At 37.9% G+C, this 20430-nt stretch overlaps 1 protein-coding gene across 9 annotated transcripts in view; it reads left to right on the top strand.

Moving 5' to 3' along the window:
* The window catches only part of trim2 (tripartite motif containing 2), a 74144-nt gene that overhangs the window by 36855 nt on the left and 16859 nt on the right, over window positions 1-20430 (top strand). For 8 of the 9 annotated variants that reach the window (XM_012959201.2, XM_018092015.2, XM_012959183.3 and 5 more), the window contains exons 2-3: window positions 12149-12327; window positions 13514-13751. In XM_012959201.2, coding sequence (XP_012814655.1) covers window positions 12194-12327; window positions 13514-13751 — 372 coding nt within the window. In that variant the 5' untranslated portion in view covers window positions 12149-12193. 9 annotated transcript variants of the gene reach the window in all.

Genomic DNA, 20430 nt, shown 5'->3' with positions numbered 1-20430 from the left:
TTCGACTACAGGTAGTTGATGTAATGAGAGACCTGAACAGGAAGTGGGGAGCTTCATTCTGAACAAGGAAGGAGAGGAATCGATCCGCTTGTAACTGAGGAACCAGGTCAGAAAGAACAGAGGGACAAAGGTAGGCAATTCTGGGATGCTGGTTAGAGTAATTTTATTAATAGAAAAAAAGGTTTACTTATTCTTTAAAGGGCAGTTTCACCTTTTTCAGCAAAACTGTAATAACACATAAAACAGGACCCCAAAACCCTCAGAAATGTGTTCAAACTTTAAATAACCTGCCAAATTTAGTCAAATGGGAGTGGTATTTAGGGGGTGTGGCCGCGAAAATGGGCATGGTCAAAAAAATTTGCTGCACAGCATTTATTTTTGTCCCTCTTTCCATTTTCAAAATGTTGGGAGGTTTGATATTGGTATAATGTACTGTATAGTAGGTATGGATGATGTTTGTGAGTAAGAGTGGGGAGGCACACAACATCAGAAAAAGTAACCACAATTCATAAATAAACTTAGATATACCTTGTGCTCTATCATATAATTCCTACATACCACCAAAATGTATTACTTAAATACTAAAGCGTGGCTGGTCAACCTACTTATAAATTAAAACAACAAAATACAATTATCCATAAATAAAGGTCTCAGATTGCTCATTCTACCCAGTACCTACATCAAAAATAAATGCATGAGGGATGTCAAAACTGCAGTCCTCTTGTTTGGATTGTAGTTCTAGCTGAAGACTTTGGGGGTATAATGGGAATTGTAGTTTAGTATTCCCCCAGGCCAGTCTGTATGTATTTATCTGACAGATTGGCCTGGGGGAGTGCAGTCTGAATCTAGTCATTGTTTAGGCCATTTTTTTCATAAATGTTCAGTTTATAGGACTGATAACACCAAACTCTTAAAGAGTTTTATATACAGTTAAATAGTATGTATTGTCACTGTACACTGGTAAAAATAGTGTGTTTCCTTCATCAAAACAATTACTACATTTATGTAAATTGGCTATGGCCTACCCATGTGGCAGCCAATCAAGCTGAAACAGGGCTCTAGGGCATATGTCCCCCCTGCCTCTGCCGCAAAATAAGTATTAATGCAGACTTTTTAACATTGTATTTATTTCTGTAAATCTTGCGCTCAAAGGTGGCAATCGGCTGTGATTTTTTTTGCTATAAATCACCAAGTGAACAGATTGTTGCATTGCGTTAAAAGGATCAGGCAGTAAGTGGGTCATTAATGAATAAGTAATGAAAGAATTCTGTTTTTTTTATGAATTTAGCTATTAAATTAAATGCACAGATGACCAGATGTTATGCTTTTCTATGTGCTTTTTTTTATTTATTTTTTTGTCATTACTGTATTGGATAAAAAAAAAAATCTAAACTGTATTGCTGCTTATGCCAGTTTGACATATGTGGTTGCCCATGTGGTTTTGTACGTTGTTATTATATGTAGACAACTAATATTTTACCATGCCTCTATACCATGGCCAAGGATGCAGAGATCGGCAATAGTTAAAAGGGGACCTGTCACCCTAAGAAATAATTTCAAACTCTTAAGTCAAGCATAATAAACTTCACTTACACTATATAAATGATTTAAATCTTGTTTCCTCCATTCTTGGAGTTACACAACTACAGCAAGCAGGCAGGAGCCATTTTGTTAGTAAGGCAAGCTGTGCCAGAATGGGGGACCTGATGCCAATGCTTGCTACACAATAAGACAGTAAGGAGGGAGGGGGAAAGTGATTGGCTGCCCCACCTCTATACCTAAGGCATTTAGGCAGGGCAGGCAATATATGATTAATAGCTGGGATTTTTAAATGCCTCTATAATGGGTATGGATATGTTAATAAGAAAAGGAATTTGGGTTTCATGTTTAATTTGAACAGGACTTTTATTATACAGATTTTATTTCTGGGTGACAGGTCCCCTTTAAGTGGCTTTCAAGATTGTGGCTGTGATTTTTGGCGTGATGGTAATTCAAAATGATGTGCTTCAGAAGGGGTTCTGGGGACTAATGTAATTAAATACAGAACAAATGTACTCATTACACACTAAAGGAGCAGGGGGCTGGACTCAAGCAAGAGGTCATATTAGCCCGTGTTCTTGTATGCAGAGTGTGAGAGTGGTATGAGCACTCTGGAGAGGAAAGCAGGTCAAATATAGTGTGTTCCCCCTCATAAGTCAGTCAGCCTTGAAAATGGTATGATGTTAATTTTTAAGTTGTCTTTTCCTTTGTTAGTGGTTTTTGCAGAAGGGAGAATGTGATCAGTGACCGCTGTCCAGGTACAGGTATGGGACCCCTCATCTGGAAACCTGTTATCCAGAAAGATCCGAATTACAGAAACGCCGTCTCCCATAGACTCAATTATAAACTAAAATAACTCTAATTTTTTAAAACGATTTCCTTTTTCTCTGTAATAATAAAACAGTACCTTTTACTTGATCCCAACTAAGATAAAATTAATCATTAGAGGCAACACAAACGTATTGGGTTTATTTAATATTAAAATGATTTTTAGCAGACTTAAGTTATGGAGATCCAAATTACAGAAAGACCCCTTATCTGGAAACCCCCAGGTCCTGAGCATTCTGGATAACAGGTCCTATACCTGTACCTCAGGTGTGATGGAGGCATGCATATGTAATAACCATTCACAAAATAAATACATACAGATGTTAACTGAGATAGGGGGGCAGTATACCCCCTTTTTCAACATGAGTTGAACGAATAGTGTTTAACATACTCTTGCCTCTCTTTAGGAAATTTTTTTTTTATTTCTTGCACTAAAAAGACCTAACAGGCTTCAGCTTAGCTAATGGGGGACTGTTGATTTATTTTAATTGTGCTCCTCCATATCTGAAGTGAAATGTGACAGTGCTCTTCAATATAAAACATAAAATATAAAACATTTTCAAAAGGTTTGAAAATGTTTTTCCCGTTAATTAAATAGTCTATTACAATAAAAACTACACATCTTCAGAATAAAGGGCAATATACAAATTTAGCAATATACAGAGGACATTTATCTCCAAAATTAAGGCACGTTTTTTTATAAAGACTAAAGCTGGCCACATATGTGGCGATTTTCAAATTTTCATGCGACCATCAGTCACACGAAAGATTGTTCCAACCCCCCACTGACGTTCAGGGATGAATTGTCAGATATGGAGGTAGAAACAATAGGATTTCTACCTCCTTCTGTCGAATCAGCCCTCGAGGCAGATTTTACAATCTTTTAACCCGCCCGATCAGCGAGTCGACCGATATCAGCAGCCTTCTGTGATATCGGTCGGCTTGCCAAGTTGCCATAAACGCACCGAATATCGTACGAAACAAGGTTTCATATGATATTATCATTGTGTGTATGGCCAGCTTAAGTGTAAACCTTGGAAGATGTTTCCCTTCATTTTGTAGACTTTGAGATTAGCTTATTTGTTTATTTTCCCTATACTTTATGGAATTTGGCAACTCAGTAAGTAAACTGTTTTTGTTCTAATTCACAAGGGCAGGGTGGTGTTTTCTTTTTAATGTGAGTTTGCTCTTTATTTAAAATTTTAACCTGTTAATTGCAAGCAATATAAAAAAATATACTTAATGCTTTAATTAGAAAATATGCATTAAGGATGTCGTATTGGCCCAAGGGGCCGTGGCCCCCATGCCTAGAATTCTTGCACCAGTTCCTTGAAAAAAGGGGATATACTGCCCCTTTAAAGACCTCAGCAACCTGCTGAAACTAGACAATGTACTACTATAATCTCAAGGATGCTTATACAAAGCCATATGAATGTGCATCTCTTGAAATACATGCTGAATGTATCAACATATATTTCATGGTTTTTTTTTTGCTGCAAATAAATGGGTACTCCTGGGTGCATATAATCAAATGTCGAACATGTGAAAAATCATGTCTTAAGCGCCTATAGACCTACTATACCCTTTTAACAGATTGTTAAGCTGTCTGCTCTGTATAAGGTTATGAACTTGTTAGACCATTCTAATCTAACTGGGTCTTTGTTGTGTTTACAGCTGCATTACTCATTTGAACCTAACAAACATTAAAATTAAAACAATTGCACAAAATAAGCTAATGATAGATCTTATTTAAATTTCTTCTTAATTACTTAATAATCAGAAATATGTTGGCGTCTTTACTCAAACAGCACATTTACTAGGTCACTGCTAACTACATGCTTTTTAAATGTTCATTAGTATATTGTATATCGCTCTGCATTTATATCGCTTCATAAATAAATCTGTCTCTTATAGTGGTGCATGCCACAAATCTGTAGCAGGTGGCCAGCAGAAAAGGCTACTGTCCTGTATAACAAAGATTTTTTTTTTTTTAATTCTGGCATAAAATGGTCTTTGCTAAAGATTATAAAGGGACAGATTTTCATGTTGTTCTGGAATAAAATGTGTATCAATTTTACCAAGCCCTTTTTTTATTATTATCTGGCATTTTTGGCTGAGCTGAACATTTCCCACTTATCTTTTCCCCCTTTCACAGAAATTCATGTAGCTATTGTCCCTTGACTCAGCGTATTATGCTACTCATGTAGGAGCCTGAGAAACACCCCTCCAGCCTTTACACCAGCCCAGTCATTCCTCAAACTGCTGACTGATGCTGTGAGGGTGAGAGAGAAAAAAAGAAAAGACAAATCCCTTTGCAGCTTGCTGCTGCATCCCCATCCCACAATGCTTTGCCTCTTTTGCTGCAGTCTTTCAGTTCCAGCTTCCCAGAGAAAAGCCATGCACTAAATAAAGATTGATAGGTTTGAATTCTATCGAGGGACTCTAAAATAATCAATGACCCAGAATTCTGTTCCGGGTTTTTCACCTCTGTAGCTGATGAGAGAGCTGCAGCTGCCTATCTTTTTTTCTGCTACGTTTTCCCTGTGCGTCACTGCTGTACCAGGAATCAAGCATCAGCCACTGATACACGGCTGTTTGAGAATGGCTTTCACATGGAGGACTGCTTGCCCTGCCTCTCCCTGCAGTGTGCCTGGAAATCTTTACTAGCAAGGATGATGCTTTTCCCTGTGGGATTTTCTGTCTCTCGTTGCTACAATAGAATTTCAGCCCAGTATTTTTGCTGACTACATGGAATTGCCAACGACAATGGGTATGTATGCCGTGAATCAGGTGAGGCTGTGGTTTTGGCTGGTGTTATGAATTGGCATATGCACCTGCTAGGTTTCTCCTAATAATAGCGGGTTGCTTGGGGGTGAAGCAGCTGTGTGTTCTTGGGTAACAATACAGAATGGGTCCTCTTGTTCAGCCATGAGTGCGATTATTGTGTTTATTGTGGCCACTGCTGTTCCAAAAAGGTTGCAATTAAATGGTTAAATGTCCTTTATTTTTCATCTGAAAAAGAGAAACAAAAAAAGAAACCGATTCCCTTCCCACCCACTAAAACATCAGCTTTGTACTTGGCTGTGCTGGGATGTAATCACATTAGAAGCCTCTCCCATCACTGTCCATTATGAGATGAATGGAGATAGACGGCCCCTGGACTCAGCTGCTACATAGCTCTGTGATGTGCCTGGGTGGGGAGCAGATGGCAAGGCAAGCATTACTAGCTCTTGGCAGCCATGGCACATTCTATAATAACCTGGTGGGATTCCTTTGGGCACAGCATTTCTTACGTTATATTACATAACATTTTTTGTTGTATCAGCTGATGGATGCGTTTGGTTATAAGAGAAGCAGCCTGCACAGATTGAATGTTTCATGGGAAACCTGTCAAATCTGTGTGTAACTGAATAGCATGCGGTTTATCCGGTTCAGTTACTACTAAGAATGATTCCTCTTTTGAGTTACATGGTGTGAGTATTAAGGATGCACCAACTTTGTCATTTTTTGATTCGACCAAATGCTTCATGAAAGATACTACCAAATACCAAATCGAATCAGAATCCTTAAGGAATTGTATAATTCTTTTTTTTAACAAAAAAAAGTGATGAGCTTTAAAAGCTCTATATATTCTGGGGCAAGTTTATTGTTATTATTATTTATGATTAGTGTATGTCATGGAAGGGTTAACTTTCCATTAACCACCCTAAATTATATGGCAGAGGAAGGTAATGAGCCCTATCTATACTACCAGTATATAAATATTTGCCTGTTACGCCAAGGGCTGTATATGCCAACTAACCCATGATGCAGAAATATTTGCTTTGTTAATCCATGCTGTCATTGATGTCAGCAAAAACATTTTATTTTAAGAGTAAATTAATGGGGGAAGCTAGTATATTTTTGTTTAATAAAGTAGGAGACAGGGATAAAATGTGTATTTATCCTTGCATAACTCCTATCTGCTTAATTCCAGTGGAAAAAAAAAAAAATCATGACTGAGTTTTGCTTTCTGCCACTAATCCTGATAGTTCCAGTCACAGCAGGACATATCAGGCTTATTCTCTGAGTGACAGTAAAATAGGTACCGTATCCATAAATTTAGAGTTGTCCGGAACAGCATTATATTTCTATAACTGCTGTAAATTGCAAACAACTGAAAGAAATAGACATTATTTGTGTATATATGGTTTATATTTAGCCCTTTAATAAACCAGCTTGTACCTCCCATAGATATGTAACAGATGGACATGTTACTTTAGTAAAGTAGATTGCTTTTATCCCTCATCTGATTTTTGAGCGAACCTTGGCTTTTTTCTCCAACGTGGGTGTATTACAGCAAAAGCAATTTAACAGAATTGGTTTGAGACTTTTTTGTTATGAACTAAAAGATTAAAGATAAAACCTGCTTGGACCATTATGAGTGAAATTCTCATTGATGGGGAAATATTAGTTTTAGTTATAAACACAACTGTAAATTATATATTTGTAACTTAAGACATAAAGATCTGACCCTTAATGTAAACATTGGTTGATGGTATTGCCTCCTTGCCTCGAATACCCGACCCTAAAAATGTTCATGTTACTAATGCCACCTTGGCCCCTGCATGTGAGAATAATGAGACAATAATGTGACAAATGAGTAGATCATTTCTATTTGGCCATGATTTGGATAATATAATGTTTGCTTCACATATTGCATTTGTGTATCGCTCTGTTACTCAGTACTCTGGGAATTCAAAATTTAAAACGGTTATACTGATTTCACGAAATCCAAATATATTTCAGCCAGTCTTACCTTTTCCTGGTGATAATGCTCTTTGTACTAGTCTGGGTCCTAAAACAATAGATTCTTGACATCCCTACCAACTACATTGTACTAGTAATGTTAGTTGCCATGCTTCTAGCCTCACTAGTAACAGTCTCCTTGAAGGAGAAGGAAAGGGTTAAAAGTGCGACCCCATAACTAGAAAGGCCTCAGGTCCCTGTAGCTGATTGCTACCTTATTTTTACCTCGATAGCCTGTATATTGCCTGCACTCTCCGACTTTCATAAACACTATATTTCGCCTATTGCGGCCGCCATGTTGGATATTTAAATTAGTCCTACGTGGCGCCGCGTAAGGAAATGCGCATGCACAAATCTTCTCCCTCCCCCTAGACGCAAGCGTGACCTACTCTACCCTGCTTGTGTAATTCAAAGCGTGTTCACAGCATACTGTATGTTAAATGCGCATGCGCTTACTGAGTAGCTGGTCTGGGTCTCAGTACAGCAGCGAGGCATTACGTGAACTTTCTTTACACAGCTCAGCGTTTTTTCTTCCTGTTTGGCTTCTGATCATCTGAACAGGCAAAATATGGGGAGACTTAAGGGCACTATTGAGATAACTGAAGGTATGCCTGCAGCTTGAGATTAAGTCTTTACTAGCCTTTCCTTCTCCTTTAATTAAATATCACCCATAGGGTGAAGACACATGGAGCTACAAGAAGCAGCTGCTTGTCACGTTTACTAAAAGCCAGAAAATACTCTGCCATAGACAATACTGAGAATTGCCTCTGCTTAAGCTCATGTAGAGATAATTATCTGTAAATTATCAGCATTGATAATTTACTGCTAATTGTCTACGTGTGTTTTAGCAGAAGCAATTCTCTGTGTCTACGGCAGGGTATTTTCTGGTATTTAGTAGCCATGACGAGTAGCTGCTACTAAGTAGCTCTGTCTGTCTTCGCACATAGAGGCCACAAATAGATAGTAATGTATTGAAGCTCATGAAGCAGCAATATAACTGCACCATTCCTGAATTTAGACGCATATGTGAAGAGAAGGAGATTTATTGGAAAACCTGTATATCTGAAATGTATAAATTCTGCTGCTACTATTGTAGGTACTGTAGTAAGTTAGCTATTTCTGGGTTTGGCTGTTCTGTATTTCAGAATGCTAAAGGCTTTTGTTAAAATGTATGTAGCCCATTGACTGTCTTCTTTAAGGGCATACTTTAATTATTTTGTGTGTGTAACATGATTTGAAGAGCTTTCCTTAAATGATCAGAGCCAGTTTCTCTAAACTAGACTCCATTATACTGTGACTAATCGGGCACAGAAATTCCTTCCTTCCAGAACTGAATACAAAGAGAGCAAGTGCATTGCTGAGAATGCAAAAGAAAAGCCTATTTGATTCTGGGTCCTAGCCTGTGCATTAGTCTCTGAATTAACTCCTTATCACTCCTTAGTATTCAGACACTTTGTTTTAAGGTACTAAATATACCCTGTCGAAAATTAGGCTTAGTTATAGGGGTTTTTATATTGTATTGTCAAAACATTCTTGCAGTTCTGTTCAGCTGCTTGTTTAAAAATAGGAGAAGAATATGAGAAGGATGAGAGTGTAAAAGGGATGCAGAAGGGGAAGGTAAATACGTAAGGAAACCGTGTCAGAGAAGTGGATGAGAAGAAAACAGTGAGAATTTGGGAGAGTGGATACATTTGTGAAGAGAGAGGGTAAAAATGAGAGGGTAGAGAGAAGGGGGGAAATTATGAGAACTATAAAGCTTACCAGGAAAAGGTTGAGCAGATTGACTAGTGGATAAAACAAATAAAAAAATGGGGTGGGTGGGAGCAGAGTCGGACTGGCCCACCAGGATACCAGGAAAACTCCCAGTGGGAGTGCTTCTAACTATTTAGTCTATTTCATGGTCATTCCCTATTTCTGTATGGGAGCAAGGTAGATTAAGAGATGAAAGAATAGAGTATAGTATGTAGAGAAAAGAGACTAGGATAATAAAGAGTTTGAGGGAGGAGAAATCTAAAGTTTTGAGAGTAGGCCCATGGTCCAGCGTTTTCTGGTGGGCCCCTGCCATCTCAGTCTGACACTGGGTCGGAGAGACAATTGAAGAGAATTATAGAAATAGAAGAAAATATGGGAACATTGAAGCAACATGGGGGGGAAAAGGAGTAGAAACCTAGCAAAAAATTAAGAAAAACAAGGGAAGAAAAGAAAAAGTAGAAGAAAGAACAAAAGGAGTGAAGTAGATGTATTGAACAACAAAATTAAATTATAAGTACCATAAGTATATCTATGTTGATGTAGGTCTGTGCCCTGGGTTGTCTATCAGTGCCCCAGGTGACAGTTTACAGATGGAAGGAGAACAGTTTGATCACATTAGAAATGTAATCACTCTAATCTAATCCACTGGCTTGGTACAGCAGAGATAGGCAGGGTAAATGCATGTGGCTAACATTTTATACATTGTGTATGGTTTGTTTTTTTTTTCACTTTAAAACAGATTCTGCCTGCACAAGCTACACCAGTCATCTCATGCCACCTTGCTGCCAATCCCTCCCCATAAAGATACCTCCTGCACCTAACACTATATCACAATGTGTTGAGGTAGCTCACAGATGCTCCCCCGCATACATAGGTTAGGTAACTAGTGTCACGTAGCTAGTACAATAGGGAGTCACTGTTGTAAAAACAGGTCAGTGCCATTGGGATTATTTCTGAGCTAATGCGTTTCAGAATAATCAATATAAACAAAGGCTTAAAGGTCAGTCATATGCAATTTGCATTAAAAAAGCTCTAGATTTTTTATTGATTTTTTTTTTTTTTTCAAGAAATGGGATGTTTTAATATGTTGTCTGTATTGCTGTGAGATTTCCATGTGACTTATCTTAGGTGTTTGACTCCAGTAGTAGGACTGGCTACTTAACTATAACTGTCTTTACATAGTTATAATTTGGATATTCCATATACCGATTTGCATATAATTTTCACATTTACAACACAAGTCAATGTAAACAGAAACTGACAACAAGAGAGGTTGCCCTGAGCCTTGTTGTATACAGCCTACATTACTAAATATTAAATGGAGGGAAAATGGGATTAAATTATGCATACATTAATTTATTTGTTATTAACATTTATTTATAAAGTGGCAACATATTCCGCAGTGCTGTACAATAAGTTCTTGTCAATGCTTCATATCAGTGCTAGCTATGATTATGAGCATTCTGTCACAGTTGTCCTGGTTCCTATATGTTTATTTGACTGCAGCTTTTAGAACACTTGGTTATGTATTAAAAGGCACAACATTTGCCCAGAGTAGTAAACCACAGCAACCAATTGGCAGGAAGCAATTTTGGTCACCTGTTTAAAAGCAAACAACTTATTGGTTGCTATGAGTTACTGCTCCTGGGCAAACTTTGTGCCTTTTATTGCATATGGAAATTAGGGCAGTGCCACACATTCTTGGGCAGATTTACATTAAAATGAACATTTTTCAATTGTTATTGTTGCAAGTACAAGTCATGACAATTCTAGGTGCAAATCTATACCAAAATGGACCAATTTGTAAATGGAAAACAAATTTGCACATGGGTGGGGCATTCTCCACATTCACCTCAATTGTGCAGGATTTCACAGGTGCCAAACAGAATGGCCAGATGCATTGTGCAAATGAAATATTGAATTTAATGTGAATTTAATGGGAAGTGTGCATCAAAGAAAATACAGATGCAAGTGATTTTTCTGTCGCATTTTAACACATGCACTAAGGCAGAATTATTTGCTCTCATAAATATTGGGTGACACCATATTTAGCATTGCAGCCTTGCCAACTAAGACATTATCTGTATAGAGGTTGTAAAAACTATATGAAACAATAAGCAGAGCAGAATTAGTCTGCCATATTATTTTACATTTGCATTATTTCATTTTCATTCAAGTTATTGTTGATGTTTGGAATTCTATACAAATGTTGGCAATAACTGGTGTATTCTAGCTGAAACTGTTTTGATGAATCTTTGTAATAACTGTGTTTCTAAGCATTGCACTGATATTTGGTACTCATGGAAAGATGAAGTGGCTTCATGTGAATGTTATGTTAGTTGCACTGGTAGGGTATTATTACACTGCAGCAATGAGTACAGTTGTGCAAATTTTGCTGTGTAGAGCTACCTTTTGTCAATGAATGCCACCCATTCATTTTCTGCTTTTAGTTTTTCCACATTAGACTTCTTTTCCAAGGGCATTTCCATGGAAACTATTCTTTCCCCCTTTTTATTATTGTTCAAATGCCTCCCCCCTCCTTGTAATTTAGTGTCTGTGTTATCTCTGTGTGACTGAGTGCAGTGAAAATACTTGCAGTATTTGGAGGAAGGGAAGGAAATCTGATGCAGAGTGGAACCACTTTTGGAAAAGTACATATGAGGCTACTACAAAAACCTGAATCTATCACAATTATATAGTATAATTGGTAGGTAGGTAGATGAATTGCTTCAGTGTTCTAGAAAGCATCATATCTACCAATCAATCTATATTTCCAGTGGCTCCAATAATTTAAACATTTTTATTGGAACCCAAAATATATGCTCTTTGGAGTGAGTCATTATAAAATACAGTCACATTTTGTTTTACAATAACCAGTTAAAACAAGGGTGTGCACCTAGTGAAATGCCTAATGAAGCAGGCTCTGCAGCTAACTATTGGTCCCAAAGAAAAGAATTCCCTGAGAAAAATTGTGTTTTTCTATTTACCAGCGTATATGCTTTACCTAGCCAACTCTTGATTTTCTATCACACATACAAAATAGTATTTTCAATCCTATGTTACATCTTTCATAAGCAAACTACTGTACACTACTGTTATTTCAGTGTGCTCTTTGTTATGCACATTTCCAGTCTTAAAGCTATGTATTAGAGTATTGGAGGGTAAAAATATTAAAAATGTCAATTATGTTTTTTTTGCTTTCTTCTAATTTGCTATGGTTTTGCTTTCCTTCATTATATAGTGTGCAAGGTGGAAGGGAGCTTAACCCACATGTCAGTGGTCTAGGATGGCCAGTGAAGGCTCCAATATTCCCAGTCCTGTGGTGCGTCAGATAGACAAGCAGTTTCTTATCTGCAGTATATGCCTCGACCGATATAAAAATCCAAAGGTACTTCCCTGTCTGCACACATTTTGTGAAAGGTAAGTCTGTCTCATATTTTGTCAGTGTATATTAGCAGTTTCTCTTCACAAGAAAAATGTGCCTAAAGAAGTCAAGAGAGTGGAGGGGTTACCTTGTTTCCTATACTAAGGATATGAGGCCAACATAGGGCCAGATTGCTATTCCTAATATCTTGCTGCCCTAGGCCATGTCAATATTTTTTTATACCACAGAAAAGCTTACTAAGTTTATAGGGCCAAATGTCGCCATGAATATTACTTGCTTCTCGTCCTTATTTCTGTATAAAAAGGACTGAGAAAAAGACCGTATCGCCCCATGCCTGTGGGATCTGTCATATTGTGCTGATTTTTAGATTCTGACTGATTTAAGATCTGAGGTAACGGTTAAAGATGGCCATACATATCCTGACATTGGCTGCTGACCAACCTGGCAGTCCCATATATGGAAGCAAAATGACAACCTCCCCAACAAATATCTTGGTCAGATATCCCCTGTGGTGGCTGAAAAGTCCCATGCAGAGAGGGTCTGCACAGGGCCCCTCTTTAATTGCCCAATTTGGCCGGTTGAAAAAAAATCAAAATTGTCCTCCTCTCCAAATAAGAACATCTTCATGTTTATAACCTGCAGTCTCTGTTCTACACTACACATGTCAATCAAATCTGTATTTATGCAGCGGGTAATGGCAGTAATTAAAAAAGTTCATCTGTCAGTATGCCATTAAGATGCTTTTAAGCTAGCTCTACTTGCTAATAACAGGTCAACACCTAGAGGCTTATTTGAATTTTAGAGATTTTTTTTTTAAATTAAAATAAACTAGAAATGGGTCTACAAACTTTCAAAAGATTTGAGAAACTTGAATTGAAAAATTCACTTACATTTTGCCTAGGACAACTCCCATTGATTCGTATATGAACTTGCAAACTTATAGATGCAGTGTCATTTACACTGACATTCTTCTCACTTAATAAGTTTTAAACATTAGGGTTTTGGAAACCTTAATTCAAATTCAGGAGTTTTAGTGCAAAAGAACTGGAATTGCAGAAAATACTTGAATTTGAATATTGATAAATCAGTCCCCTAGACTCTGATTAGTATAAAGTTTAGATTCTAAAGAATAAAAGTTACCACTTTTAGAAATTAAAGTGCAAACAGAATACTCCTAAATATTTATTGTGTTCAGAAATGAATGTTATTTTCAAATTACAGGTGTTTGCAGAACTACATTCCAGCCCACAGCTTGACCCTTTCTTGCCCTGTCTGCCGCCAGACATCAATCTTGCCTGAGAAGGGTGTCTCTGCTCTACAGAATAACTTTTTCATTACTAACCTGATGGATGTGCTGCAGCGGAGCCCAGATAATGGCATTGAGGAATCCTCCATTCTGGAGACCGTGAGCGCTGTTGCGGCAGGAAAGCCATTGTCCTGTCCCAACCATGATGGAAATGTAAGAAAATGAATAACATTTACAGATTAATGCCCGTTTGCTACACAGCTGAGAATAAGGAGATATAAATAATATTTTGATAAACTTATTAAAAGAAAATTAGTTGTTATCACAATATGGTATGGTAGACACACAATATCTTTATTTTTCAAAAGTACAGCTTCTATCAAAAATGCACAGATATGGTTATTTGTACTCTTCATTGGAGTAGGATGCCTAAAATCTATTTAAACACAAATAAATGTTAAAATTGTCAATAGTGTTCTTTTGCAGTCAGCATGTACTTATGTTGTACAACATGCTCATAGACAGGCAAGCACTGGCTGCTGAATGGGTCAGATTTTGTTTGGGGCCAAATAGAAAATCCTGTTTGTAAGGACTACACTGGACTTACCCTTTGTCATGATTCAGTTTAGCAAACAGTGTGATTGCACCTGGGCCAGCACCCTCTCAGGGCCCACTGGTGCAGCCGAAAAAAAGGAGGAAATTTGTTTGTGAAGATTCTCATTCATCCAGGTCATGGAATATCTGTAGTAATAAGTCAAAACACATGAACTTGCTGTGTTTTTCTTGAAAACGTTTTGCCAGTCACCCAACAATTCAGAATGACTTGTACAAAGATCTTCCTGGAATAATCTGTTTATCATAACAAGCAAGGGATCAGGGATCTCATGAAAGTGAGGGGTTGATTGTATTAGCATGATTGGAGCTTTGAGGTGTTATTAAATCTTTCAGGGAGAGGTGTCAAAACAGCAAAATTTACTGTCATGATTTTTATAATTTTTTTAAATTACTTTGTTTACATAGCAAATAATTCATCTTGGACCAACAAATGTATTTTTTAGTTGTAATGTTGGTGTGTAGGCAGCCATCTCAGTGCATTGTACCTGATCCTGAGCTTTCAGAAGGAGCCAGTGCTTCACATTAGAACTGCTTTCAGATCACCTATTGTTTCTCCTACTCCCATGTAACTGGAGGAGTCCCAAGTCGGACTTGGATTTCTTACTAGTGAGTGCTACTCTGATATCTACTGGGAGCTGCTATCTTTCTACCTTCTCATTGTTCTGATGATCAGCTGCTGGGAGTGGGGTGATATCACTCCAACTTTCAGATCAGCAGTAAAGTGTGACTGAAGTTTATTGAAGGAACAGTAACACCAAAAAATGAAAGTGTATAAAAGTAACTAAAATATAATGTGCTGCTGCCCTGCACTGGTAAAAGTTGTGTGTTTACTTCAGAAAGTCTACTATAATTTATATAAATAAGCTGCTATGTAGCCATGGAGGCAGCCATTCAAAGGAGAAAAGGCACAGGCACATAGCAGATAACAGATAAAACACTATTGTGTTCTACAGAACTTATCTGTTATCTGCTATGTAACCTGTGCCTTTTCTCCTTTTTTCCAGCTTGAATGGCTGCCCCCAGGGCTACACAGCAGCTTATTATATAAATTATAGTAGTGTTGCTGTAGCAAACACACCAGTTTTACCAGTGCAGGGTAACAGTGCATTCTATTTTTATTACCTTAAAGCTTTTTAAGTTACTGTTCCTTTAAAGCACAAGTCACATTGCTATGTCACCCTGGCAAATGAAGAATTTCCCAGGGTGAAATTTCAAAATTAAATATAAAATTTTTTTTGAAAAATGGATTTCAAGCTCTATTAACTCATGTGTTTTAAAAAAATTAATTAATTTAAAGTCCTAGCTGATCTTTGAAATATGACTTATAAGTACTATTGATGGTGCCTTTTCACTGAATGACTTTAGTTTTTGTGCTTGAGGCCTGCAAAGTGTATGCAGGTAACACTGACCCTTTCTGTCAAGACATCTTTAAAGTGGACCTGTCACCCAGACATAAAAAGCTGTATAATAAAAGTCCTTTTCAAATTAAACATGAAACCCAAATTCATTTTTATAATAACTATCCAAATTATAAAGGCAATTAAAAATCCCAGCTGTCAATCATATATTGCCTGCCCCACCTCTATGCCTTAGGCATAGAGGCAGGGCAGACAATAACTTTAGCTTTACATTCAGCACTACCTCAATGTCACTGCACATCTCACTTTTCCCCTCCCTCCTCATCATCTAATTGTGTAGCCAGTGCATGGGCCTGGGCATCTGGTCCCCCATTCTGGCACATAAACAAGATTTTGGCATGATACAAAGCTTGCCTTCATAACAGTGGCCACAAAATGGTGCCTGCCTCTTGCTTTGATTGAGTAATTCCAAGACGGAAGGAAACAAGATTTATATTATTTATATAGTGTAAGTAAAGTTTATTTTGCTCAACTAACAATATAGAAAATAATTTGGAGTTATTTCTTAGGGTGATAGGTCCCCTTTAAACAGCCTAGCGAGAAAGCTATTTTTAAGCTGACCATACATGTTAAGATCCACTCATTTGGCAAAGCCACCAAACTAGCAGATGTTTTACTGATATGCCCACCCTGAGTTGAGCAATATCGGATTGATTCGATCGTTCAGACCGAGCGATTGGATCACATTGATGGGATGCACTCCTTGCCCCAATGGCATTTTAAACCTGCCTGAATGACATCTGGACAATTTTCAGGCAGATATCAATTAGACAGGTCCATCCGAGGGCCCCATACACGGCCAACTTTAGAAATGGATATGCTGTGCACGGGCTTTGAGGAAATACATCTACAAGATGCAGAAACAGAATAAATAACTGCTTTACACACCATGCAGTGCTCTGACTTTTTTTTTTTTAGCAGCCCTTTGTTGTCTGTTACATTTAAAACAGATATCATTTGGCATCGATAATTCTACTTTTTCCATTTCTACAATTTTCCATTTTTTGGCCTGGAGTGCTGGTGAAATAAAGACCTAGAGCAAGAGAATAGATTAACCCCCTACCCAAAAGTCCAATGGGTCCAAGGTGGTCATACAATCACTGATATAAAACTTTGTGATTTTTGGACCGTGTGTGGACTCCAAATAATTGTCCCCAAAATTTTTTTACCATGGCGATCAGTTGTTTAGCCGATTAGACAGGTTAGAAAATTTCTGTGGGATAATGATCATATCTTGCATGTATTGCCTATCTGACGATATCCAGGGGTGACCTACAAAGTCTAAACAAAATGCACAAAACTATAGCTTTGTGAGGCTACAGTTTTATTGTTACTTTTTATTACTTATCTTTTTATTTAGGCCCTCCTTTATTTATATTCCTGTCTCTCTTTCAAACCACTGCCTGGTTGCTGGGTTAAATTTGCCCCTAGCAACCAGTTTGCTGCTGAAATTCCAAACTGGAGAGCTGCTGAACAAAAAGCTAAATAACTCAAAACCAGCAAATAATAACAAATGAAAACAATTGCAAATTTGCGTGGCCAGTCATACCGCCCCCGCCCCATAAATGGCCCTTTCTCACCGCACCTACTTACCCTGACTGCGAAGCGATTTTAAAGGTAGGAGAGGGGAGGGCTACGGTACAGCAGTGGTCTGGCCCACACGGTCACCCAGGCCCCACACCCGCAGGGCTGCAAGAATATTTGAGTTAATCTTTTCAATCCATCCTTTTTTGTTATTGGCCTTAATAGATATAGGCTGCTGTGTAGCCAAAGGAGTAGCCATTTAAATTGGGAAAAAAGGCACAGCTTACATAGCAGAAACCCGATAAGTTTGAATAGATTCCCTTTGTATTCTACAGAATTTATCTGTTATCTGCTTATGTAACCTGTGCCTTTTCTCTGTTTTTAAAGAAAACACACAACTTTTATCAGCACAGGGCAACAGTACATTATATTTTAATTACTTTTTACATTACATTTTCTTTTTACATTTTTATTTTTTGTTGTTTAGTCTTTGGCATATGTCAAGTAAAGCTAAAAGCTTAAATTGCTAATTGTAGTTGGCTTCATTTTAATCTTTCACACAAAAACCACAAAAAAAAGTTCAAACCCATTTCAAGCCAGTTATAAGACAATGCATATTTACCATTTACTGGTTTTTCATGTATCCAATTTTCTTCCCAATGAGGGCAGTGAGAGTGTGTAATGTCCTGCTGGGTAATGATGTGATTCTAGTAATGCCTTGAAGAGCTTGTAAGTATTCAAGGCTACAGTGACCTTAATTAAGGTCTACAGTTCTTATATTTTTACATATATTTATCTTTATATATGTGGATGTATAGATAGGTCTGTATAAGTATGTTTATATATCTATATATGCACTAGTGGTTATTTGAAGGGTTCAGGTTTCATAGACTTTAACCTTTTTTTTTTTTTTTTTTTCAACCCAAATTAACTATGTATATACAGTACAGGTATTGGACCCATTATCCAGAATGCCCGGGACCAAGGGTATTCCGGATAAGGGGTCTTTCCGTAATTTGGATCTTCATACCTTAAGTCTATTAAAAAATCAGTAAAACATTAATTAAACTCAATAGGATTATTTTGCATCCAGTAAGGATTAATTATATTTTAGTTTGGATCAAATACAAAGCACTGTTTTATTTTTACAGAGTAAAAGGAAATCAATTTTTAAAATCTGAATTATTTGCTTATAATGGAGTCTATGGGAGACAGGCTTTCCGTAATTCGGAGCTTTCTGGATATCGAGTTTCCGGATAAGGGATCCCATACCTGTATATGCAGTGGGTTAATGCATCTGTGCAAACTTTGTGCCTTTAATTAACAAGCTAAAGGGATTGAGGAGACCGCCTCATACGTATGCAGATGTCATAACAGGATTCTGGGAAGAAATTCCTTAAGGCTCCTAGAAAGTCCATTTACATGAGCCCCAAAAAGGGCGAAACCGGTCTGTAGTTGGGAATCTGATCAGCTATTATCCTGGCTTCTGCTTTAAACCCAGTGGGTGAGCTTTAGCCTATAGCAGTGCTGTCCAACTGGCGACCCCCCTCGGTGTGGCCCCCCACCTGTCTGGCTGCTTTGATGGCTTACTCTTGTGTAAGCTTTAAATGGTATCAGTACTGTGATTAACTGCCCCCCCTGCATGGTTCTCACCTCAGATTCTGTCTGTAATCAGGCTGTATTGTTTAAATATGTAATCCCCTGTGTTGTTCACACCTTTTAATCTCTGCATTGTTCACCCCCTGCAGTGTTCACACCTCAGGCTCTGGCTGTAATCACTCCCATTGTTCCCCTGTTCACACCTCGGGAGCAGTAGAAACCCACAAATAATCCCTGCACACTACAAAAAGAACTGAGGTGGTACTTCAATTAAAAAGTTTTTTAATATATAGTTATTGTGCAGACTGTAGGAGCAGTGCCAGCATTGTGTCACTGTAGGCTGTGTGTGCCATACACACAGGCAGCATAGGGCAAGCAGAGTATGGCACACACAGGCAGAGTATGGCACACACAGGCAGAGTATGGCACACACAGGCAGAGTATGGCACACACAGGCAGAGTATGGCACACACAGGCAGAGTATGGCACACACAGGCAGAGTATGGCACACACAGGCAGAGTATGGCACACACAGGCAGAGTATGGCACACACAGGCAGAGTATGGCACAAACCAGCCAAGAATGGCACACACAGTGAAAGTATGGCACACAGGCAGGGTAGGGAAGGCAGAGTATGGCAGGTTTTTGCTGTACTACAACCATTAATATGGGTATGGTCATGTGATAACATGGGTGTGGTTTCAAGTGGGTGCGGTTTCACAAAGGGGAATGGTCAAAACTGGCTTCCATTATCGGCCCTCCACCACATAGGTCGGAAAAATTCCGGCCCTCGGTACAACAGAAGTTGGACAGCACTGGCCTATAGGATAAACCCATGTAAATGGGACAAAGCCCATGTAAATGGACTTTTCTAGGAGCCTTAAGGAATTTCTTCCCAGAATCCTGTTATGACATTTGCCTTTAATTATAAATTGGGATTTGAATCTTAATGCATGGCACTAAGACTGTTTTGTATTTTTAATACATTTCTAAGATCAAAGTAATAATATAACTGCATAATTAATTCTATAATTTGCAGCTTATCTGGTCTAAATTCTGTACTCTTGGATATGTCTAAGGTTTATGTGAATATGCAAATGAAGTAACAATCTCTTCATATATGAATTGTGTGTTTAAAATATATAGATTTCTTTAAGAAAATACCTTACTGGGCATTTAAACTCTGTTTATACAACCAAAAACATGTCATTAGTAAAATACCTATATTCGAAATGACCCGTCCTGTACTGTCTATGTAAATTCAACTCTGAATCCTTGCATACGTGCTGGGTTTGGCATAGACAGATTTGCTAAGCAAATACTTGGTTTGCTTCAGCTCTCTTGGTGTCATGTAATATGTAAACCATATCTGGTCATCCCTAACTCATAGCTCAGAGGCTAAAGTGAGCAAATAGATTTCCATATTCTGGCAAGACATAGGATAATTTGGTGTAGTGAAAAAGTCCAATTTGCACATTTTACTTCACTTTTGTGCTCTGTTGCCTTGAAACTTGTTTATCAGTCATTAACTTTTGTTCATATTGCACTTCAAATATGTTAGCTTAGCAATAAGAAAATTGCCCGTCTTTCAACTTTGCTTGTACCGTGCAGCAGTCTCTTCTGTTAAAACTTTCTTTTGTTCTAGTTTTAATCAGATTTGTGAATGTGTTATACAGTTCTTTCTTGCTTAGTACAGAAGAACACATTGCAACTAAGGTTTTGAGAAATTATTGCCT

This window comes from Xenopus tropicalis, chromosome 1 (genome assembly GCF_000004195.4).
Source record: "Xenopus tropicalis strain Nigerian chromosome 1, UCB_Xtro_10.0, whole genome shotgun sequence".
Classification (NCBI taxonomy): domain Eukaryota; kingdom Metazoa; phylum Chordata; class Amphibia; order Anura; family Pipidae; genus Xenopus; species Xenopus tropicalis.
This window is presented reverse-complemented; position numbering and strand designations above follow the sequence as displayed.